Source organism: Typopeltis vanoorti, chromosome 5 (genome assembly GCF_054136105.1).
Source record: "Typopeltis vanoorti isolate ZY-2024b chromosome 5, IOZ_Tvanoo_1.0, whole genome shotgun sequence".
NCBI lineage: Eukaryota > Metazoa > Arthropoda > Arachnida > Uropygi > Thelyphonidae > Typopeltis > Typopeltis vanoorti.
In genome coordinates, this window is record NC_143553.1 from 29,642,912 (window position 1) to 29,669,100 (window position 26,189).

Sequence of the window (26,189 nt, forward strand, 5' to 3'; positions counted from 1 at the left end):
CTCCAACAGATGTACCAATACAATCAAGAAAAAATTCAGAATATCATGAGTGACTCGAGCAAAACTTAAGCATCACTCAGCCTAAATTGTGGCTTGCAACAACTTCAAAAAAATTCAAATCAGATTTTGAAAGAGCCAAATGCCATTGAACTTGCTTCCTGTTGAAATAGGATTCAAAGTTTCTGGTCCCTTACAGCCATGTGTTTCCATCGCACTCATATCCAAAATGTATTATAATATTGCCCAAACATGACTTAGCAAAAACACTTCATTCTTCTCTTAAAATTACTGCATTTATGACCAAGGCAAAGTTCTTCTCACTTTATTAAGAACTATTTACTCCATGCCTCCAGTCTTCTGCCAGAAAGAAATCAGAACAATCTGCAGTAACTTGGAAACAAATAAGGTATCTGATCCTGATGATACCCCCCCCTTTCCCCCCACTGCTTATGCTAAAAATTTATGCTTCAATAATACCTGTATTATTTTGCTCTGTTCAATCTTTGTTACTCAACTGACGTCTACCCCACTGCATAGAATCAAGCCTATATTCATCACATTTCAAAAAAAAAAAAATTATGGTCAAGTCAGCCAACAAACTACTGTCCAATTTCTCTCACATGAGTTCTCCCAAAAATTGTTGACTTGCAATATGGATTTTGCTACCCTTCATTTACAGCTGATCTTCTAGCTTGTGCTACCTACCTTTGCATTCGAGCCATGAAAATGGTTTCTCTTGACATTTCTGAGGCATTTAATCAGGTGTGGCATAGTGGAATACTGAACACACTGCCATCCTGTGGTCTGTCTTCTACCCATTAGCAATTTTTACCCTTCCTAACTGGTTGCTCACTACATGTCCTAGTAGATGGTTTCAGATTTCCCTGCCACTTCAAGAGTGCCCCAAGGCTCTATACTTTCACTATTTTCCTCTTGTGTATAAGTTACTACTCTTGACTTAAAATCTAATAACACTTTGTTTCTCTTTTTCATTTGCCAAGCTATGTAGCGTCCAGTTGTTAGAAGTCTGAAGATTTAACATAACTAATGCCATAAACTCTGATATCCTTGTTATATTTTTGGAATTTTTAGCATTTTAGAAAATAATAATTTGTTCGAAAGCAATGGCCAGTAAATGATGAAATTATGACCTCCTTCCACTCTACAAGTTTCTTCTACATTAACATATTACTTGTTAGGATTCTGATATTATCGAATCTTGAATTTTGATTTTCTATGTCATGATGGGATAAAAGTATCTTGATCTTCCTCTTTCATGCTGTTCTGGCATCACACACCTGTTTTACTAATCTTTCTTTTGCATTTTGTTTAAAAGACTGCATCACTTTAGATTAGCTCTCCTTACCCATTCTTGAATGCTAATGCCAAGTTATTTTTCTGATATCTTCATGTTTAATGTGATTCTGCCACAGATGGCATCTGCTCCCTCTAATTTTTATTAGAACTCTCTCATATCTGTGTTCTCTAGTTGTTGAACAATTTTTGTTTTTAACTCTCAGATTAGCAAATCAAAACATATTTAAACACTGCCAGTGTAGTGCTTCTGGCCATTTTTTCTCTTATTCCTTATAAAATTTATTTGACTTTGATCCAAAACAAACCAACTTTGCATATTCTGTTATCTATTGCATATTTAATTTTCTATGTCTGCTGAAAATTGTTAAATTTTAAAGACATCAAGTTAGACAATTGTCCTCGCAGTTAGCTTAGTGGCTGTGCACTTCGCAACCATATGCCTTGGGAAGGAGTGTCCTAGGTTCGATTCCTGTCAGAGACGTGAGGAGCTGAAGGATCTTCCTCAGCCATAGCCAAGTTAGCTAGTCTTGGGCATGGACAGTAGAGTAGTTTTTTCCCCAGTTTATCCTGGGATTTTTCATCCTGCAAAGCAGGCAAACTGGCCTTGAGAACTTAGCACTACAGACATAGGCTACACCGGGGCGTAGGGCTCGACCACCTTATCCTGTGAACAGTTTGAAGTCTGTTGATTAATAAACTCTTGACACCGCAAGGTAAAAGAGGGTAAAAGGAAGATAAGATGAGAGAGATAGTGTTAGACAATACTTCCTTCCAAACACCAAAAAGAATCAAAACATCAGCTGAACATGCCATGACAAAAACATGCTAATTGCTTGTCACTCTATAAACAAGTGATTAGTGATGTTCTTGTCATAGGGGAGCCCAGTTTGATTCTCACTATAGTACAATAGAAACATGGGGAACAGTTTCTTTAGCTAAAGATGAGGTATTGCATTATGGAAGCAGTGTTTTTCTCCAAGAATATATTTTGGCAATGTTACATTACCATCATCAGGAATCACAAAAAGCAATGATATGTGCGCACAGGTACTAATGCTGAGCAAATGAGGCTGAATAAAGGCAACTGAAATCGGGCTTAGAGTCCTAAACAGTGCCCCCATAGTGGGCTAAATTGGATTGTCTTTGCCATTGGGCTGAATGATCTTAAAATGTATATGCTTCTCAAATTTGAGGCAGTCTCATACACCCAAATTTGTTGAGATTTGGATATTTCTTCAGAGCTGAGGCAGATTCGATGAATAGTCTTTCATACTCATATTTGCTGTGGTGTAATATAGTGACCTTCATCCAGCATATCATATGGTGGGTGTTCAAAGCATGATCAGCAATTCCTGAGTGGCTGTATTGGTGGAACTGGATGTAGTCCTTGTTCGGATATTCTGCCATTGGTTGTCCTGTCCGTTTGGCCATAGTAGGATAGTTTGCAACTGTAAGAGACCTGGTTTACTCCTGGTAGGTCTAGAGGATGTGACTCTTTGGTGGAGTGGATAAGAGATGGCAATTTCTTATGTGATCTATAACTAGTTGTGAGGGCATATGTCTTTCGGATCTTTGTTAATTTTTTGGATGTGTTCTGTATATATGGATTGATGATAGATTTTGAGTAATCTCTACTTTGAAGTGGGAGTGGAGGGGAGGGGGGGGTTGTGGTTACATGGTTTAATACTTTTTTGGATTTTTGGGGGTTGTAGCCATTGTCTAAGAAGGTATTGAAGATATGATCAAGTTCAGTAGTTAGGACACCGTTATCTGAACTGATTAATTTTGCTCCATTATATAGGGTTTTTATAATCCTATATTGTTGGGAGTCAGATGATGTGATTGCTTGTGAATGTATCTACCTGTATGTGTAGGTTTTCTGTAAATAGAGAAAGCCATCAGGTTGTTGCATAATCAAAGTATCTAGGAATAAGAGACTGTTCTTCTCATCCCTTTCCAAAGTAAATTGGATCCTGGAGTGTTGATTGTTTAGGTGTGTTTAGAAATTGTGGAGTGTATCCAGGCATGCATCCAACTGGAGAACACATCATCCATATAGCATAGCCAGACAACAAGTTTATGTGAGGCAGAGTTTGAGGCTTTTTCTTCAGAGATCTCCATAAAGAAGTTGGCTGGGGGGGGGGTGAGAACCAATGGCACTTTCCCCCTATCTGTTTGTAGAATTTTCCTTGCCAAACAAAATAGCCTCAGTACACGGTGAACTGAAATAGGACTGAGATATCGGATGGAAATATGGCTTGGATGAGGTATAAGGTATCTTTGAGTTGGACATTGGCAAATAAGGAGGAGACATCAAAACTAACACCATTATGTCCATGTGTTGGAGTGTGAGGTTTTCATTTGGCAAGGAAAATTTACCTCTGTGCACATATTGTTTTTCGTGATCCCTGATGATGGCAATGTAACATTACTGAAATATAGGAATTGATTAAAGGTTTTTAATTAATATTCTTGTATACGTTGTCATTTCCTGAAAAATTAAAAGCTATGTATAACCAGTGTATAAGCTTAATTACAAGAGACTTCACCATTGATAGCTGATTAAAAAATGTACCATTTGAGTGAAATTCTAAATTATGAAATTGATTTGAACAATTTTCATGATTTTTTAGATAATAATCAAAAAATCAAAATGTGTGCAAGTATTCAAAAAAGCTAAAAAAGATAGCACTATTGCAATCAATACTGAGCTGACAGATTTCCATTTAATCAAAATAATTTATATGAAGATGAGAAATAGTTTAAAATGGTTCACATATCAGTTTTAATGATAATCTTTATTGAGAAAAGATATAGCAGATTGGTATGCAACTCCATTTGTGAAATCATAGTTGAAGCACAACCATAGATTGCTATGAATATAAGAGTTTGGCAAAAGCCTATCTACTAAAACAATTTGACCACATCAATTGACTATATTGAAATTACAATAAAAATGAATATTTTATTATTGTTTTAAAATAGGAAAACTTACAACACACACACACACACACACACACACACACACCCTATGTCCAAAAAGAAACCGAACTTTTGATAGAAAATAAAACACAAGCCAATTATAATTATTCGAATAATTTATTTCACTCAATATACTCTCCCTCAGTTAGATACAGCATTTGGCATGGTCAATTAATTCGTTAAATGAGTTTTTTATATCGGTTTTTGGGATACTGTTGAGGGTCGTGGTTACTGCGGCTTTTGCAAAAGAAAGTGATACGACACCATTTTCAATGGTGTCGTATCACTTTCTTTCATCAGCAAATGAAGTCGGGGGGGGGGGGGGGGGGGGGGAAGAAGTCACAGAGTGCTAAATCAGGTGAATACGGTGAGTGATCCAACACACAAGCTTGGTTTTTGCTCAAAAACTGTCTCACGATGTTTGAACGATGAGATGGTCCATTGTCGTGCAAAAGTGACCAGCTGCCTGCATCACGATATTCATGCCGTATGACGAATTCTCACTATCAATCACTTCAAAAAGTCAGCATTGTCTTTACTTTTGACTTCTCCAAGCGACTTTTTTTCGGATGTCCCTGATTGTTTTATTTATTTCTGTGAATTTTGTCACATCTTTCACTCCAGTTCAGTCTTTTTCCAGCAACTTATTTTTGTGTGTTCTGCTAGGTTTTTATTTTTATCTTTTACCATCTTGTGGCTAGTGTATCCGCTCTGCAACCAACAGGTTGCTAGTTCAAATCCTGCCACAGGCAGGGATGTTTGTGATTGTCATGGACTGGTGTGAGACCACTACCCTGCTTACTGGAGACCTGAAGTGGCTTGAAAAAGATCTGTTTGGTCTCTAGAGCAGGGTTTCTGGACTAGTTAAAAAATAAATAAAAATACAACACACACACACACACACACACACACACACACACACACACACACACACACATACATATATAAGATCAATAAAAAATTAAAAAAAAAGGGATATTTAAGATAATTAAAAATAAATAATAATAATAATGTTATTGTTATTATTCTTGCACGGATACCTCCATGAAGTCCTAAGACTCATCTTGGGAGATCCAAACTATCAACACAGTATCTATCATACCTCTCCTTGAAACCATTACAACCCATTCCATTTATTTATCACTCTCCAAGTGAAAAATCTAGTCCTCACACTCTTATCAAACTTCCAGGGATGAACTGTTGTTCTTCTCTGTCAGCTAAGTGTTGAAATATTTTTCCTACATCAATCCTGTAAAATCCTTTAGGTAACTTGCATGTTTCTGTGATATCTGTGGCCCATTCCTCCTTTTTTTTCCCCACCTATCAACCAACTTTTGCAATTCACAAAACCTCAATCCTCATAGGGAGCATGTCACAAACCACACACACACACACACACGCACACCATCTTGGTCACTTTCTCTGGATCCTCTCCTCCACTTCCTCATTCCCTAGAAATCCAGGTGACCAGACCTGAGCACAGTAATTCAGAAGTGTGACATCTGGAGGTGGTCATGTCAAGGCTTTATAAAGAGGAATGATAACTCTCTTATATCTTTGTTATTGTGTTCCTCAATAACAAAGTAATCCTGAGCTACCCTTACCCTGGCTTCTTTAGCGGTGTGCCTTTTAAACTTCAGTTCTCTATCTACTACTGTCCCCAGTTGCTGGCTTCATAAATTTCCTGGAGTATAATTCCCTCAGCTTGTAATCTTTGTATCCCAAAATGCATAACTTCACACTTTCCCACATTAAATTGACATTCATTATGTTTTGCCCATACTGTCAGCCTACTCAAATCATCCTTGCAAGCTCTCTACATCAGTGTGATTAACTATTACACTGCCCAACTATGCAAACAACTGATTATCTCCTTTCAGATTATTTCTTATATCATTTATGTACAAATTAAACAGCAGCGGTACAAGCACAGATCCCTGTTGCACACCACTAGTCACCTACCTTCTCCTGGATCCTGCTTATTTAGTTTGACCCTTTAGCAACATTAGGTACAATTCTCTGATTTATAAATAAATTCTTTATTAATATCAGTTTAATTTACTGCTTTTTTTTTATTGCCTGTGACTGCTGTAAAAGTGTTTTTAGATATCTTTAATAAAAATATTTGATTTAATTAATTCTGCTTCTCAGGACTTTCCAATGGAAGAAATTCTTTGTGGACCATTCCTTATGCACGATTACAGGCCTGATTTGATTACTGATCTCTTAAACAGATTAACTCCTTCTAATATGAGGTTTGTTAATAAAGTGTAATATGCATAAATGTTATTCAAGAGACAAAGATATTAAATTAAATGTTATGATAATTCTTTGATTGTATGAACATTTTTTGTGGCCAATAATGCTAAACTCTTCCTGAGATCATGTTACAGAGGGTTGACTTATTTTTTCTCAATACTTTTAAACTTGTGAAACTCGATGTTGGAGATAAATATTTGTAAAAATATGAAACAGAGAAACATACAGCTAGTAAATTATATTTGTTTTCTATTATTATTTTTATATTCTGTTTATATGTATAAAAACAGAATATAAAAAATATACACAAAAACTAATGTATTTTACATTTTATCACAACCAGCATATCAGCAGATTTTTTTCCCCCCTTAACTGATATGTTTTATATTGCAATTATTAAATTACGCCTTGGTCTTTTGTCCTGTCATGCACCTTATGTGAATTATTTGTAATGCCACATTTAATCAGATAATCATTTTTGTGTTGCTGATCTTTTAAACGGATTAACTCCTGCTAATATGAGGTCTGTTGCCATATTACTTCTCAGGTTATTTACTCTGTCTTAGCAGTTCCTTTTTTCTTTACCTGTAAACTTAATTTTAATTCATTCTTATTGTGAACTCCTTTCAACACAGTATTTTTATTGCAAAATCCTTTCAACTCAGTATTTCAATTGTAAACTGCTACACCTGTATACAAATATACATAGATCAACCCCATGCACAAGAGGTCCAAGACTTGCCCACAAACACATAGCAGTGCTGTGTATTTGTGTGGGCAAGCAATTAAAAGAAGAAAGGAATAGGATGAGGTGTTTCTTGAACACCTGAGGGTTTGTAATCATTGGGGGGGGGGGGGGGTATGGGTAAGAAAGGTGGATGATGATAAATCAGTTCAATAAGTCCGGAGAGGAATTGTATGCATGTGAACAAGCGGCTGCTCATCTTCATACATTATTGTAAAATAAAATGGATGAAAATACATATAGAAAAGACAGAATGCAACGACAGAACATCCATGGGAAAGCAACCAGAGAGTCAGTAAAAGAGAGAGAGAGAGAGCGCGTCCTCTTCTAGACACACTCAAGCATTCCAAGGGAGGTCCCAGGTGCGCTACCCCAAATGTAAGCAAACAAAGTTTGTGCCTGAAGTATTTTCAGGACTGGGGCAACTCGTGGCAAAGGTGGTATAACTTCTCATCACTTGCCTTAGTATCCCATAATGTAAAGCACATCTCCTTGTGGACATGTATAATGCTATGCATTATGGGAAGGATCACTACCCAGACTGGTTTTGACCTTTATTGAGGTCTCAACAGTTGGAGCCAGGGTCTGGCTCCTGCTGATGATATAAGTAAGATATACTATACTACCTTTACCGCAAGTTGCCCCAGTCCTGAAAATACTTAAGGCTCAAACTTTATTGCTTACACTTGGATAAAGGATTAAACCAAGTATATGATTTCTTGGTATCTTTAATTTATAGTATAACCAAATGGAAAAACTTTCAACAACTAGCTATCTTTAATCCAGAGTATTATAATAATAGGGTGTGACACCTTTTGGCAGCTCGTATATGAAAATATGACTTCTGCATTACTTCAACCTTGGTATCACCTCTGGGTCTGGCTTCCACTGATGAGACCTCAATAAAGGCCAAAACCGGTCTGGGTAGTGATCCTTCCCATATATGTCTGCAAGGAGATGTGCTTTGCATTATTGGATATTAAGGCAAGTGATGTGAATTCATACCATCTTTACCATGAGTTGCCCCAGTCCTGAAAATACTTCAGGTGCAAACTTTGTTTGCTTACACTTGAATAAAGGATTAAACAAGTATATAATTTCTTGGTATCTTTAATTTATAGTATAACCAAGTGGAAAAACTTTCAACAAGGATCAAAAGTTTTGAGTAGAGTGGGGAGTAAAAGCAATCATCCCAATGAGAATAATTACTGGGCTAGGATCAGAAGCAGTAGTCAGTCCTGGAAAATCGGACATAGAATTTCCTAAGTTCATCCCAATTAGCATTGTAGCAGCCATGGGATGCAAGGCTGAGTGACTACAAGAAGGATGATCTGTAGAAAAGGAGACATGGACAAGGTTATGGTCAGACCATGGCTAACATCAATGATGTATTTGGAGAGAAAGCTGGTTAAGTTTGGTCCATGGTGTTGGGAGAATGACGAGGATTATCAGGAATTCTGTTGGGTTAATGAACAGTTTGTGTTAAATCATTACTGATGGCAAACAGTTAATGTTCTCTCTCCAGCATAGTGTGTAAAGCTTGAGAAGGAAATCCAGTCTGATTTGAGATATTCAAATTGCCTACCATGATTATCTCTGTTGAGGTAAATAGATTTTATGTGATCAACTTTTCAAGAAAAATAATCAAACAGATCAGGGAAGTCATCATAGTTAGGAGAATACAGGCAGTAAATGATCTCAATAAAGTGAGGTAGAGATATTTTGAACCAAAGTAGATCACATAAAGGAGATTCCCAGTCTGATACCCTTAGGGTATCAGATTTGACAAATGCACGTCTCACCTTTTTTACAAAAGGCCTCATGGAAGATGTAGTGGAAAGTTGATGTGAGATGTTGTTGCAGAGATTATGAGTTAAGGTTTTGTGATGAATAACATATCAGGTTTGAACGTCTCTAGTCAGTGGTGCCATGTCATAATATTAGTGTTGAGACCTCAGATGTTGGTGAAGATCTAGAAGCTTTTTTCTTTTTGTAACATATTTTGTTGGATTTTTAGGGTTGTATTGTTCTCTGAAGTTGAATAATAATCCAGTACTAATTTTTGTAAGTAAGATTGCCTAATAATATGAATTCATTATTAAGTGTACCTATATATAATAATGCTTTCAGAGAATGATAAAAACATTGATTTCAGCTTGAGAGGCATGTGGTGAGGGTGGCAGTCAAGGAAAAGAAAGCATATTAAAAGTTCCTGACAAGTAAGTCAGCTTTTGCTCTTAGAGAATAGAGAGAAAAATACAAGAAAGCAAAGCGCTGTGAAAATTAGCTAAATTAAACTCATGGGAAGACTTTGATAAGAAAATAGAAAATAAATATGAGGAAAGTGGCAAAATATTCTGGAGGCTATTGAAAAACTTTAGAAATAGAAGGAAAAAGTGCTGTAAAAGTAATAAGAGATGATAAAGGTGACATAAAAACCGAAGATGAAGATATTCTAGATGTCTGGAGTAATTAGTTTGGAAAATTGCTAAATGAAACAAGCAGTGTCAACGCAGTAGTAAAAAATTCCCAACAGGAATGCATTGAAGAATGCATATCCATACTTAAAGTAGACAAAGTCATCAAAAATCTTGAAACTGGATTTAGGCCAAATAGAGGTTGTCAGAATCAAATTTTCACTTTAAGACAAGTAGTTGAGAAATCTTGGGAATATAACAAAGATTTGTATTTAAATTTTGTTGATCTGGGAAAGGCATATGACAAGATACCAAGAGGAAAGTTCTTCAAAATGATACAGTTATATGGTTGAAATGTAACGTTATATCAGCAATACATAGTCTCTATTTAAGCTGTAGGTCATCAGTTAGATTTGAAGGAGGTACAAGAAGATGGTTTGGAGTATAATTTTGTGTACCACAAGGGTGCACATTATCTCCACTTATGAATCACATTATGACAGAAAGTGGCATTAAATCTGATATTAAAATTGGTGATGTTAATCGTAGCTGTTTACTTTATGCAGATGATGTTATACTTTTAAATAAATCCAGTACAAGTCTGCAAGATTCCCTGACTAAAATCATTAAGTTCAATAACTGTTATAATAAATTTGTAAGAAAATCAGCAAAAAAAACAAAAAAAGGCAATGAAAATAGGCAGAAACATTGAAAACAACAATTGTGTCCTGAATGGTGAACCTGTAGAACAAGTAAAACATTTCGGCTATTTAGGCAGAATTTTTAGTGAAGATGGTAAATTAAATATGGAAATAGACAACAGAATCAACAAAGCTGGTATGGTAGGAAGTCAATTTGAATAAATTTATATGGAATAAGACAGAAATTAACTAAAACGCCAATTTTAATTTTTGGATCTGAGAGCTGGGTTAGAAATAAAATAAACTTTATGAAAAGACTGGGCACCGCTGATATATGAGTTCTGAGAAATATTAGTAGAGTGAACAGAATGACATCAATGACAGTATCACAGTAAAAATGAGGATATTAGGAAAGAACTTGCCATTGATAGCATTCAGGAATGTGTTAGTAGAGCTTATCTCAGGTGGTGTTGATCACTTAAATAGAATGGGAGAAGAAAGATTTAGCAAAACAATAGTTCTTTGCCAAGTTGGCAGGAAAAAGACACAGAGGAAGACCAAACTGTAGATAGATTGATAATACAGTTAAAAAGCACCTTAGAAGACAGTATTGAAATCTTGACAGATAACAGATTAATTTGGAGGAAACTTGTTGATTGGAAGTTAGTAATAATGTAAGTTTATGTAGCTGATGTAAGTAGTGTGATCATAATTATCCTGTACACCCCATGAGGGTACATATCAAGAATTTGATGATGATGTGAATGAAAAAAATTATGTAAAATGTGTTTAGTTAACAAGATATAATGAAGGATAGTAAACAAATTATACGTAATAAACACAGTTCAACAAATTATGCAAAATCCTACCCACTACATGAAAAATGTACTTGCCCAAAACCCTACCTTTTTTTTTAATATGTTCCAATAAGTGAGTAGGAGTTCCATAAAAAGCATTTTACAAGAGCATTTCCTTTGAGTGAGAACCATTCCAAGAATGAAGAGTCAGTAAATAATAAGAATAGAAAGAACAGTAAAACATTTCTTTTTTTTGAAAAATGTAATTTCCTACATTAATTTTTGTTATTAGAATGGCCCTTTATTCCATGTATATATGTATATTCTTCTGTCTTTTCTAAATTAAAAAAAAATATTTTGTTTAAAGAAGTTTTTTCTTATAAAATAAATAAAAGAAGAGTATTTTGTCCAGTCTACAGCCACTCGCAGCTTGCAAAAACTACTCACCACAGGTGAGTGGGCAAGCATATTTGTCAAGTCTGGGTAATGGGATCCTTAAATATGATAGTAATATGTAGTTTTGTAAGTTTACAATAATGTAATAAGCATTATTAAATTATAAGTCATAATTTCATGTGATGTTACCCTTGTTTTGAACAAAGTGTAGCATTATTTGATTTAACGGAAGACGGTCACAAATATGGTACTGCATTAAGTTCTGGTATTTCATCTTTAACAGGTGTAAATTGAAAAAGCTCTCTCTCTCATATATAGGTAGTTGAAAATGGCAGATGAATATTGACAGCTTTTTCAGTAAGTGATGGGCTTTTAATCCAAGGGAAAAGATTTTCAGCAAATGACCTCTCCAAAAATGGCAAAGTAAGCACTCATTATTTGAACAATCATGTCTGCTTCTGACACAAGGGTACCATGTACATTCAGTAAAGTTATTCTTCCACATTCTTTCTTTCATTTACTTGCAACATAGGGATAAAATTCTTCTGGGTTACCTTTAAGCTGCACAGTTAATTTCTTTTAATTCTCCAACTTGGCTTTCCATACAATACTTATAATGTTCTTGCCTGTTTGTTATATATTTCATATCTCCTCTCCTCTCTCTCTTATTTTCACATCATTCCATCCACATAACTTCTATGGATCTCTTGCATGTGAACTGTAGACTGAAATATACCAACATTATTCAAGAAAAAAATGAAAGAGTTGAGAACAGGAATCAAACCTTGGAGATTCAGTGGCAAGCTCTGAAGTAAACATTAATTGATTCAGCCAGAGAGGCATATGGTGAGGTTGTCTGCAAGGATAGAAAAATCAGAACTCCATGGTGGACACAGGAAGTTAAAGAGGCAGTGAAGGAAAAGAAGAAAGCATATCAAAAGTTCCTGGCAAATAAGTCAGCTTGTGCCCTTAGAGAATACAGAGACAAATGTAAGAAAACTAAACACTGTGTAAAACTAGCTAAACAAAAGTCATGGGAAGATTTTGGTAAGAACATAGAAAATAAATATCAAGCAGGTGGCAAGATATTCTGGAGGCTGTCGAAAAAGCTCACAAATAGAGGAAAGAGTGCTGTAAAAGGAATTAGATATGATAAAGGTGATATGAAAACTGGAGAAAAGGATATCCTTGAAGTATGGAGTAATTACTTTGAAAAATTGTTAAATGAAACTAGCAGTGATGACAGCACAGTGATAAAAAAACACTGACCAGGCATGCAATCAGGAATACAAATCCATACTTGAAGTAGAAAAAGCCATCAAAAATCTGAAATGTGGAAAAGCAGCAGGAGTTGATGATATTCAACCAGAAATGCTCAAGTATTGGAGGTATAAAAGTCTTACAGTGGCTGCACTGCATAGTTCAGAGGGATGAATTCCAGATGATTGGAGTAGAGCTCTCATAGCACCCATATATAAAAAAGGAAAATAAAACTGAATGTGAGAATTACAGGGGTATTTCTCTACTGAGTGTTTCTGGTAATATTTATGCCAGTATACTTGAGAAATGGTTGAGAAAGATTGTGGTGAAGAAGCTTGCTGAAGAACAAGCTGGATTCAGGCCAAATAGAGGCTGTCATGATCAGATCTCTTTACAACAAACAGTTGAGAAATCATGGGAATATAACAGAGATCTGAAAAAAGCATATAACAAGGTGCCAAGAGAGAAGCTATTCAAAACACTACAGTTGTATGGTCTCAGCAGGGCATTATATCAAACAATACTTAGTCTTTATTTGAGTTGTTAGTCAGCAGTTAGAATTAAAGGAAGTACAGGAAGATGGTTTAATGTTAAATCTGGTATATCAGACAAGTGTATGTTATCCCTTCTGTTATTCATTATTTATATGGATCACATTATGAAGGATTGTGGTATTAAATCTGATATCAAAATTGGAGATGTTAATGTCAGCTCTTTGCTTTATGAGATGATGTTATACTTCAGATAAGTCTGCTACAAGTCTGCAAGATTCCCTGACTAAATTGAATAACCGTTGTAATAAATATGGTATGAAGGTCAGCAATAACAAGACAAAGACAATGAAAATAGGCAGAAGCATTGAAATGATCAACTGCATTGTTACTGGAGAACCAATAGAACAAGTAAAACATTTCAGCTACTTAGGCACGATTTTTAGTAAAAATGATAAACTAAATATGGAAATAGACAATAGAATAAACAAAGCTGGTATGTTAGGAAGTTAACTGAATAAATTTATATGGAATAAGAGAGCTATTAGTCAAAACTCTAAATTAGCTGTATATAAGACAGTGTTCAAACCAGTTTTAACTTATGGATCTGAGAGCTGCGTTAGAAGTAAAACACTTGACCAAAGACTAGGGACCGCAGATATGAGAGTCCTGAGAAAGATTAGGGGTGTGAACAGATAGTATCAATTGCAATATCATATTAAAAAACAAGGGTATTAGGAAAGAACTTGACATTGTTAGCAGAGCTAATCTCAGGTGTTATGGAGTAAGAGAGAGTAGAGGGAAAGAAGAGTAGAAGACTAGTCTTCAGATATATTATATACCAAGTGTATATTGTACGAAGTAAGATCAGGTCTAGCTTGGGTATCTCGGGTTTGCCATGCCCATACTCACCAATGTGAGCCCCTGAGAAACCTTTAACCAATGACCAGCTAATTGCCTTAAATTGTCTTAAACTTTGAATCATTAGAATTATCCATACAGTCCATTGCAGATATCACAATAGGAAATAGAGCAAGATAACTAACTCACCTTCTCCTCATTAGCAGAATTTAATTCTGCAATGGTCAGCTTTTCCAGTAATGATGCAATGAATTATGTAACAGTGTGTGTGTGCGCGCGCGCTACACAATTGCTGTTACTGAAATTTTGAAAACATTGATTAGATGTTGGTTTCCATGTTTCCCTAATCCATGATGGAATGATAATTGCACAGCAGCCAAAGAAGCCCAGAAGAAAGCTTGGAATATTTTTCACAGATATCCCACAATGATGAACCTAATTGCCTTCAGATGAGACATACTGAAATGAGTCCGATCAAGATAGATGTGCCATCAAAGCCAGAAGGAATCCTAAATCCAATATGCATCTTCTATAACAAGATCCACCACCAGCAACGAAGCATGAAATAACATCTGGAAAATGAAAGTCATGCAAGCCACCCACCAGCTCTTCGTTTTAGAACATAATAGTCGAACAGGTGCTGACACTCTCAGGGAGATTTTTGCTAAAACATCAGGTTCCTTGTCCAAAAAAAATCAAAGAATAAAACACCAAATCAAGTTTTCTTCAACAGGTTTACTAAATAAAAAATGAAAGCTGCATTTGCTTAAATGTAAAGCAGCACATTTATTCTTAGTATTCAAGCAACACATTTCGATATTACATCATTAAGTATTTTTAGATGCTTCCCATGCATTGCTGATATCCATCCTATCTAGCAACCAATGCCATGAGACGGAACCTGGCATATTCATCAGTTAGTTATAATTCCTTGCTTGGTAGTTGAGCATGTAACTTTTTCTGAATGGAGCATTCAAAAGCCTACCTACCTTCCACTACAATATGATAATTGTTACCAGCTGGAGAAATAATATGCACGTTATTGATTGAAACCTGTTCTGACACTATAATTATATCTATGCCAGGATGACCAGACGTCCCTTTTTTAGACTCTGGTCCCGTTGTCCAGACAAAACCTTAACGGGACACTAATTGTCCCTTTTTTATTAACTTTAGTCCTGTTTTTTTCCTTTTTTGAATACATGGCATGACTTCATTCTTGTATGTTCAAATATGGAAAGGATAATGTCTCTGCTGGTTACATGTGGTAGCTTGAGATCGAAAACATGCATGCCATGATGATTATCATCTGTTATGAATGCACTTTCTCTGTGATAGGACGAAAATGCTGCAACCAGTGGCAGCACTGCTGCATCTGGGAAATAACAAGGTTACTTTGTCTACCATACCATTGTTTTGTGCTTCTTATGCTGGTCTGTTAGTAATTGTGAAAGTTAAAGCAAGTATGTATTGTGAGCAATGATAATTTGCTGAAATGACAGTGTAGTTTCACTCGGGATTTAAAAGAATATCCCTTCTTGAAAGATGACGAAACAACAAACAAGTTTCAGTGTACCATGTGTCATTCGATTTTTTCAATTGAACATGGAGGCCTTTTTGATAAAAATAAAATTAAAAAAAAAAAAAACATTTGATGAAGCATAAACATAAATTGGCAGCCGCTGCTCGCTGTTCAAGTCAAAATGTTACGTCATTTTTCACGAAAAGTTCAAAAGGGAAATTAACTGACGGAAGTAAATGTCTTGCAGCTCAAGAAGGTTTGTTTTTGTTTCATGCAGCAAAACACAATTTTTCATTGAGGTTAATGGACTGCTCCTCTGCAATAGTGAGAAATTTATTTCAAAAGAAATTTACATGTGGGCAAACAAAGTGCCAATCAATTTAGTTAATATCCTGGCACCTTACGCAATGCGAGAAATAGCAATTGAATTGAAACAAGCCAAATATGTGTCAGTTATGGTAAACGCATCAAACCACAGAGATTTGAATATCTTGTCACAGAGATTTGAAGTTGGTGTCTGTCCTTGTTAGGTACTGAATAAAGGTATTCATGTTAAAGTAATAGGTTTTCAGAACATTATAGGAGAAACAGCAGAACTGCTTGCAAATCATATATTGGACATTTTGCAGAAACAGCTGGTGATTGAGAAAATTATTACATTTTCTGCAGATAACTGCAACACAAACTTCGGTGGATATAAACAAGGTTGTTCCAACAATGTATTTTCAAGACTTAGCAAAGGGTTAAAAATGAACGTTCATGCTATTTGCTGTGCTGCTTATGTTGTTCATAATGGTGTGCAGACAAGTACTGATATATTGCCTATTGATACCAAAACAATTGTAAATAAAATATTTCAGTATTTCCACATTTACACCATGAGAGTAGAGGAATTGAAGAATTTGAAGAGTAAGTCTATTGACAGACTTGTTCTTTTCTCATAATCAGCACTCGACAAATGACACAAAAACATAGTTGCCCAAATTCTCCTCCCCTATTTTTTATAATGATAGCCCAATAAGAGTTCCATAAACTGATTAGTGATGTATTGTTTGTGTGAGGACCATTTTACTGCTATAATAATGACAAGAAAAACAACATTGTTTTTTTTTAAATATAATTTATTACATCAATTTTTTGTTACTAGAATGGGCCCATTATATTACTCATATTATTCATTGTTTTCTTAAAGTTAAAAAAAATTGTTTATGAAGTTGTTTATTGAATAAAAAATTATTTTGTCTAATCTGCAGCTACTTAGCAGTGGCAAAATCCACTCAGTGCCTGCACCTTGCACTAAGAGTGGACAAGATTGTTTGTCGAGCTGTGCTCTTAATTTAATCTTAATCATTTCCATGTTAATACATGTTCCCATCATTAACACTTGCATAACATGGTTGATGTTATGTGTACGTTCTCACCATTCCTTCCATTATAATCTAGTTTCCCTGATTTTTTTTAGGTCTCATACCAATGAACAATTTCTCCAGACTCTTGATACAAAATGCATTCAATTGTACATTCCTCGTATACAAATCAATTCTTCCATCATACTCACTCTACACATCCAAAAACTCAGATCCTTTCCTTCTTCACAGCCTAAGCATTGAATCTTTTGGTATCATATCTCTTCTTCTTAATTCATTTCTGTCATATCTAGGTAATATACTAATGATTTTCGCTTTCTTACTCTTTGCTCTCTCTTCTTCCAGCCATCCTTTCATATCTTTTTTTTTTTTTTTTTGTACTGAAGTTATAGCTAGTTAAATTGTTTATACTTACTAGAATTACCATTTGTTTTACTTCAAAAAAATCAGCTAACGCCATTTTATTCCCGTATACGGGAGTAGGCGAGGCCATTTAGCCCTATCTAACTTTTGGAGACTGAGTGGGCAGTTCAATCTCCACTGGTACCCAATCAGAGACAGATGGCCCAAGGCTATCACTAATTAAGCGGTACGCAGTGAAGAGAGACGGCTCAAATGTGCCGCCATCTCGTGGTCCCTAACCCTAACACAATATATTTAATGTCTGAAATAATGTGGGTTCTATGGTCGATTTTCTTGAGTTTACAGGACGAAAAACCTGAGTTTCCGGGAGGAAAAACCTGCTTGCCCGTGCCAGAGATCGACTAACTCGGGAACCGGTCGAAAAAAGGCTTAGAAAAATTTCCTCTGGTCGCCGACTAGACTTGAAACCAAGTCTTCCTTCGTGCGGCCAAGCGCGGCAGTGTGCAAACGCCACATCCGCTGAGCTACACAGGCTATTTACTTTCTGTTTTTTAATTATGCTTGTTATATTTTTTGGGATTGTTAAAACATTCAGCTTAGCAGTGTTGGATTCTCGGAACGGTTGCTTGTAGAACCAAGCTGTTTGTTTTAATGATTCATATCTTGTCACAGTACTCAACCACCTGTTTGAATGACTTTTATTAAACGGACAAAATAATACTATGTTTCTTCCCCTTCCATAATATACAAGACTCAATCATACACCAAACCTCACTTAAAAGCAGTAACCCTGATTTGCTAGCCAAAGGACAAATTGCATCCTCTCTCATATCATGGCATGTATGTAGTGATCTGTGACTGCAATTTGGCCTGCTGTGAACAGAAAAGATCTATTCAAGTCTGCTTTGGAGAATGCAAGAAATGCATTTGCTACCAATTTATCGTGAGTGTAGACTTGCAGACCATGCTTTAAACATTCCTACATGCAGTATTACATTGATGAAAACTGATCTTCTATACAGAAGTCCTAATTACTATTTTTGGAGTCAGCAGTAGGGATGCCACACTATCCTAACCTCAGCAAGTAGACCTGCATTACATTAATATACCTGAAATGTTGGAAACAGTCATTTTAAAATTAATCCAATAACTTTTAACAATTTCTCTTCATATAGTGTTAGACAGTGCCAAGTTAAGAAAGATATTGCAGTGTGAATTCTTATTCTTATTGACACTTGTGTGTCACAACAAGTAGTTGTGCTTTGAACATTGAACATGCTGGTTAAAAAAAAAAAAAAAAAAGCAAAAAAAGACTTTTGGTGCTTTTTATTAATAATTTTATAAATAATGTCTTATTTGTTACTATAAATTAAAGATGCCAAGAAATTATATTTTTTGTTTAATCCTTTATCCAAGTGTAAGCAAACAAAGCTTGCACGTCTAGTAACTTCAGTACTGGGATAATGACTTCACACTTGCCTTAGTATCCCACAATGCAAAGTGCATATCCTTATGGACATGTATAATGCTATGCATTATGATAGAATTTTCTTTTATCAGTGATGCAGTGTTGTCTGAAACAGGCTTTTTTGTGCCAACTTCAAACTAGATATTTTATAAACACTTTAAGAAATTGTTCCATTTCTGGTTAAGAAGAGACAAGGAAATGTAATTTTTGGCATCCAAAAATATGATACATTGCTTTTTTGATTGATATCTCAACCGTAGACATTATTACAAATATTTTGATGCATTTGTTTTGATCTTAAATTTGAGCTAAATTCATCTTTGGATATTTTTATTCCCAGTAAACCATATCTGTATACTAATGTTAATTGAATGATGTCCTGTGGTGAGTTAAAAATGTAAATAAACCATATTCTTGAAAAATGGGTGACATCTTCATGTCATTGACTACCTGTGTTTGTAGTATATGTACCTATATTTCTGTTATGTGAATATATTATGAACTTGATTGTGTATATTTTGTATGTTGGGTAAATTGAGTGTACTGTAGCCACACCAGTGATATATAACTGTCAACAACTTAACAAGACACAAAGCAGATTTTAAGTTTTATGATGGTGGTCTGAAAAGCTCTTGGCTTAACAATGAAAAAAACGAATGTGTAATTTCAAAATTATTTTTAGTTTTCAACATAATCTCCCTTAAGACTAATACTATTCCAGTGCCATTATCCTGTCCCTGTAGTGGTTCTCAGTAAGATCTGCAAAATACACCTCTACAGCTGCAATCACCTATTGATTCAAAGAAAAAGGCTGACCAGCAAGGAAGAGTTTTAGTTTGAGAAGAGATAGAAGTCAGAGGGAGCCAAAACTGGGGAATAGGGTGGATGTTCCAATAATTCATAGCACAGATCCCTTAATTTTCCCATTGCCAAAACACCTTTGTGGTCAGATGCACTGTCCTGATGAAAGATGATTTTTTTCTTCTGCAAACCGGGTCTTTCTCACAAATTTTTTTGTTTAATCTGGTTAAAAGATCGGAATAATATTCCCCAGTTATTGTTTTACCCTTTTCAAGATAATAAACAAAATGCCTTTAGCATCCCAAAACACCGATGCCACGACCTTTCCTGCTGATGGAATCGACTTTGTCTTCTTTGGTGCTGAACAACCATCTTCTGTCCACTGTTTTGACTGCTGTTTGGATTCTGGTGTGTAATGGTGAATCCAAGTCTCATCCATAGTAAAAAATCGACACAAAATCGGTTTTATTCTTGTTAAAATGCTCCAAGCACTGTTCAGAGATTTTCATGCAAGTACGTTTTTGATCTGCTGTGACCAAGCATGGAACCCATCTTGGCAAAGCTTTTTCATTTGCAATTCTTCATGCAAAATATATCCTGCACATTCTTTTGAAATGCCCATAATCTCAGCAATTTCATGCACTTTGACTCGCTGGTCATCCAATACCATCTTGTACACTTGATCAATGATTTCTGGTGTTGTTACATTTTTTGGACGTCCTTCACGTGGATCATCTTCAAGGCTGGTACAGCCATGTTTAAACTCAGCAGCCCATTTCTTAATTGTCGAAAACAAAGGAGAAGCATGCCCATAAACTTTAACGAACTTCGAATGAATTTCTTTTGGCGTTAAACCTTCTTTTACAAAGAATTTTAGAACTACACGATGCTCAATTTTATCAATTTCGATGGATGCAGATAACACTTTTGTTTCAGACAGCTGTACAAAACAAACTACTTGATAGAATGATTTGCACTTTCACATGGATGTTTATGAGAGATGAGCCAACTTAGGGAAAAAAAAAATCTTGCCGAGAGTGTTGCCATATATGGTCAAGGCTGAAAACATTTCAGACCACCCTCGTAGATTAACTTTATGATACTAATAAATTTATTCATGTATTGCGTGTGTTGTAGCAGTTTTTAATGCATTATATTGTAAGTAATTATAATGAACAGATGTTATATTGTTAGTTTCTTTTTGATTTTATATTTTTGCAGAATAGCAGTAATAGCAAAAAAGTTCGATGGTCACACAGATCATGTAGAAAGATGGTATGGCACTAAATACAAATTTGATCATTTAGATGAGTCTCTCATTACAGTAAGTCTAGTTAAATCTCAGTTGTGATTTTATTTTTGTAGGTATAATTGCTTTTGCACCTATTAATTGTGTTCATCGCTTTACTCCAATGTATTTATTAGTCTTGATAAAAATTAGTTTCCTCTATTGATCCATTTTTACCATATCATATGTGCGCAGAAGTTTCTGGTGCTGTTATTGTATGCTGTTTGTGCATGTTTTGTATTTTATTTTATATTTTTCCATTACAATATAAAGCATATCTACTAGCATATAGGACATGCATATTGCTTTATATTATAGTAATTTTAGAGTTATTGTGCATGCATACTAGTTATTTTTCAGTTAGAGTAATATGTGGGTACCACAGTTTTCTGAGAGAGTGTGCACAATAGTGGTCGTCATCTGGTAGCATCCTCTAGCAAGACGGTTGCAGCAGATGAGCAGTTCTTCTCCATTTCTCTCTGTCTGTCGCCTCCGTCATTCTTAAACCAGTCCATTCCATGATGTCATTGAACCACTCTTTAGTTGGTCTTCCATGTCTTCTCTTCCCCTCAACTTTCTTTGTAATATAGTTCTTGTCAGGTGTCCTAAGGAACCTCTCAGAAGATGTCCTGCAAATCTGGTCTTACTTTGCATAATATTCTTCAGCAGTGTTCTTTCCATCCCAACTCTTCTTCATCACAACAGTACTTCATCTAAATCAATAACTTGAACATCGAATGGAACATTGATATATAGAAGAATCAAAACCGCATTTCACTAGAGTTTATTTTAATTAGAGATAATTAGAAAAAGTTTTTATAAAAGAAATCAGAAATGAAAAGGTGATATAAAAATTTAGAGAAATTACAAAGAAATTTCTCTAGATTTAGGCAAGCATACTTGAGAGGTGGCTGAGAAAGATTGTGGAAGAGAGATCTTTGAAAAAATCAAGATTGGTTCTGGTCAGATAGGAATTGTAATGGTCAGATTTTCAGTCACCAGTCAGATTGCTTTTTATTTTAAACATATAAACTTATTGTTTTAATACTGATCATATTGTAATGCATACAAACATCTTACATTCTTTGCCTACCAGTTTCGCAAGCAAAGTGTCTAGCTTTTTCAAGGCACTGACGGAAAAGCATGAAAAAAACTAGTAAATGCAAATTGAAAGGAACATAAAAACGTTATAAACAATCTAGTAGTTAAGGTTACACATTCGCTTGACAGAGACTGAGAGGACTTATTGTTCTTATTCATTATCACGCATGCGTGTTTGTTGTAAATGTATAATGTGATTACTGGCTAGCTGTAGTTCAGATGGATTTAGAGAGAGGATCAGGTTTTTTCACAAACTGTTCAGAATAGTACCCTGATTTCTGTTGAGGTTTTCGCCGGTTATTAACACTATTGGGGGCTTCCTTGAATAAACGGTCTGTAGTCGTCATCCAAATATGGCATGGAGCTGTTTTGCCACTCTGTCATGGGTTAGATGTACAGAAACGATGTGCTAAGCCAGAAGAAATACTTTTGTTGTGGTTTACATCACCAACATGTTCTTTTTGTCAGGTCTCTAAACTCCGTGAAGTTTGTCCGATGTAAGCAAGACCACAGGAGCAAGGAATGTAATATACTCCTGTATATTTGTAGAATGGCACCTTTTGGGGATCCTAAAACCTGTCTGATGCTGGTGGTTGGTTTGAATACTACTCTGATGTTGTAGGTTCTTAGTATTCTGGCTATTTGATAAGAAATTGACCTGATGAAAGGGATCACTACAGTAGAAATGTGCTGGGAGCTTGATTCTTCTTGTCTGGGGTTGTCACCATATAGATATTTTTTGATGATGTTCGGAGAATATCCATTTTGTGATAATGTGTTGACTATTAGTGAGAGTTCATTCTGTGTATCCTCCTCTTCTGATATAAACTTTGGGTCTCTATTTTTCAACATATGGATAATGCTCAGTTTGTGTGTCCTGGATGGTTTGAAGTATAATGAAGATATCTTCCAGTGTCTGTAGGCTTTCTGTAAATAGATAATTTGACACTATTTGATTGTCTCTTTATCAAGATGTCTAAAAAATGCAGTTGGCTGTTGTTTTCCACTTCCAGAGTGAATTTTATCTTGTTATATATTGAGTTGATTTTATTCACAAACGATTTTAGGTTTTGTAAGCTGTCTTGCCATATAATGAAAATATCATCTACATATCGCCACCATATAGATGGTTTAGGGGAGATTGCGGAGAGAATTTCTTTTTCAAGTTTTTCCATGAAAAGATCTGCACAAGATGGGGATAGCGGGCTTCCCATTGCTAGGCCTTCTAATTGTTGGTATATAGTGATGTTAACCTTGAAGAAATTAGACTGAAGGCAGTGTTTAAACATCTGTGTGATGTCTAGAGGAAAGAGGTCTTGAATGATATTTATTACCTCTTCTACTTGTACATTAGTGAAAAGGGATACAACATCTAGACTGGCTGGCTAGCATGTCTGTCGGTGCAATCTTAATGGCTTGGAGTTTATTTACAAAGTGCTGACTATTATATAGGATTCTGTTGATCTTATTTTATTATTTAATAAGTTTGTAAGATTCTTGGCCAAAATTTAAGTTGGGGATGACATTCCATCAACGATTGGATGAAGAGGTATATCCTTTTTATGTATTTTAGGTGTCTCATATAGTCTGGGAGTGATGGGATGTGAGGATTTTAGTGTTCTCTTCACTTCTTCTGGCCAAATGTTGCAATTTCTGATTAGTTGGTTTGTTTCATTATGATTTTTTATAGGATCTTATAGGTAGAGTTGTCTGATAGTAATACGTTTAACTTATCATGATAGTCTTTAGAGTTAAGGATAACTGTTGAATTTCCCTTATCAGCTTTGGTAATGATGATATCTTTGTTTTTCTTCAAGTAGAGGATTGCCTTTCTATCATAAGGAGACGTGTTGAGAATAGGTTGTTTGGCTTTGGCTAGGATTATGGTACTTTTGAATCTAATAGTGTTGGCTACATTTTGCGGTAGTGGATATAGACCTTTTTCAGTTCCACACATGAAATCTATTTTAGGAATGTGTTTGGGCGTAATCACAAAGTTAAAACTTTTTTGAGAATGTCGGATTCATTTTTTGTGAAACTATGATTCGACAAATTAAAGATCACTTTGTTATCCAGGAGGTTGTTCTGTGTCCGATATTTTTTCTTGTAAAGTTAACTGCATTGTATCATTTGATCTATTTGGTTCCATATGGTATATTCTAAATTGTTAGAAATGTCATCAAAGAACTTACGGCAATTAATCACTTTTATTTAGTTCGTACCTCATGTGTTGAATCCTTTCTCTTACAAGTGCCAATGAAGTGCGTAGATAAATTTTTTTAGCTGATATAGAGTTGATATGACCTCTGACTATGAGGAACTTTGGAATGATGGGGAATTCCCTGCAACGTTTAAGGAATGTTAGATGGTTCAAAAGTTTGGCCTTCCTGCATTTTTCTCTTTCCATGCACCAAACTTTGTGTTTCGTTAAACTGTTCAAATTAAACATATTTGGTCGTTTGAAAATTAAACATACAAACTTATTGTTTTAATACTGACCATATTGTAATGCGTAAAAACATCTTACATTCTTTGCCTACCAGTTTCGCTAGCAAAGTGTCTAGCTTTTTCAAGGTGCTGACGGAAAAGCATGAAAAAAAACTAGTAAATGCAAATTGAAAGGAACATAAAAACGTTATAAACAATCTAGTAGTTAAGGTTACACGTTCGCGTGACAGAGACTGAAAGGACTTATTGTTCTTATTCATTATCACGCATGCGTGTTTGTTGTAAACTCGTAATGTGATTACTGCCTAGCTGTAGTTCAGATGGATTTAGAGAGAGAGGATCAGGTTTTTCCACAAACTGTTCAGAATAGTACCCTGATTTCTGTTGAGGTTTTCGCCGGTTATTAACACTATTGCAGCTTCCTTGAATAAACGATGTCTGTAGTCGTCATCCAAATATGGCATGGAGCTGTTTTGCCACTCTGTCATGGGTTAGATGTACAGAAATGATGTGCTAAGCCGGAAGAAATACTTCTGTTGTGGTTTACATCACCAACATGTTCTTTTTGTCAGGTCTCTAAACTCCGTGAAGTTTGTCTGATGTAGGCAAGACCACAGGAGCAAGGAATGTAATATACTCCTGTATATTTGTAGAATGGCACCTTTTGGGAATCCTAAAACCTGTCTGATGCTGGTGGTTGGTTTGAATACTACTCTGATGTTGTAGGCTCTTAGTATTCTGACTATTATATAGGATATATATCTATATGGTGGAGATATGTAGATGATATTTTCATTATATGGCAAGACAGCTTAGAAAACCTAAAATCGTTTGTGAATAAAATCAACTCAATACATAACAAGATGAGTGTACTGAAAAAAATAAAATAAAATAAATCAGAAAATCTAGCAGCACATTTCTACTGTAGTGATCCCTTTCATCATGTCAATTTCTTATTAATGTGTATAAATGTGTAAAAAGTGTATAAGTAGATGAAGATAGAAGATTATCGGTAAGATTATTCCAACCGTTAATATTTCTATACAGAGAAGTGTGTGAGTTTCATCCTAGAATTTCCTTATATTAACAGTAACTATTGAGGAAGTTAGCTAAAGTGTATGTTTAAAAGTGTTTGTTTGTGAAGAGGTATTACTGCAAATTTTGTTGTATTTGGAACTTAAGGAACTGTGAGAAGACTGTATTATAGAGACAACAGATTTACCATTGTATGAGTTGAATGATTGAATTTACCTGAGGAGTTAAAATGTTTGTGATATCTTAATTACTGATTTAAACTTAAGTGTAAAATTTGTGATTTTAAAATTAAATGTTTGTTTTTGTTTATCTAAAGTTGTATTTTGCCTGAATCTCTTTTACTGCACCATTCATAAAATATTCGAACCAAAGCGGGTAAAATTAAGTAAGTCAAATATACTCGGCCAGTATATATTTTAAGGAGAAATAGTTGAAGGTTGATTTTTCTTCAATTCTTGAACTAATTCAGATATAGAGTGGCGCAGTCTTTAAATGTAAATTTTCTCTATATTTGAATTAGAAATCAACTCACAACTTATCAATTAGTTAAGAACATTGTAATTGTAATCATGTCGGATCCAAAGTATAGATTAAGAACAAGTAGGATCCAACACTAGGCCTAAATCCTTG

The 26,189-nt window shown here is 35.1% G+C and overlaps 1 protein-coding gene across 1 annotated transcript in view; it reads left to right on the forward strand.

Annotated features, from left to right (window-relative positions):
* The window catches only part of Ide (Insulin degrading metalloproteinase), a 599,910-nt gene that overhangs the window by 264,539 nt on the left and 309,182 nt on the right, over positions 1-26,189 (forward strand). The window contains exons 13-14 of the mRNA XM_090392302.1: positions 6,451-6,554; positions 20,909-21,011. Coding sequence (XP_090248428.1) covers positions 6,451-6,554; positions 20,909-21,011 — 207 coding nt within the window. The remainder of the gene's footprint in view (positions 1-6,450; positions 6,555-20,908; positions 21,012-26,189) is intronic.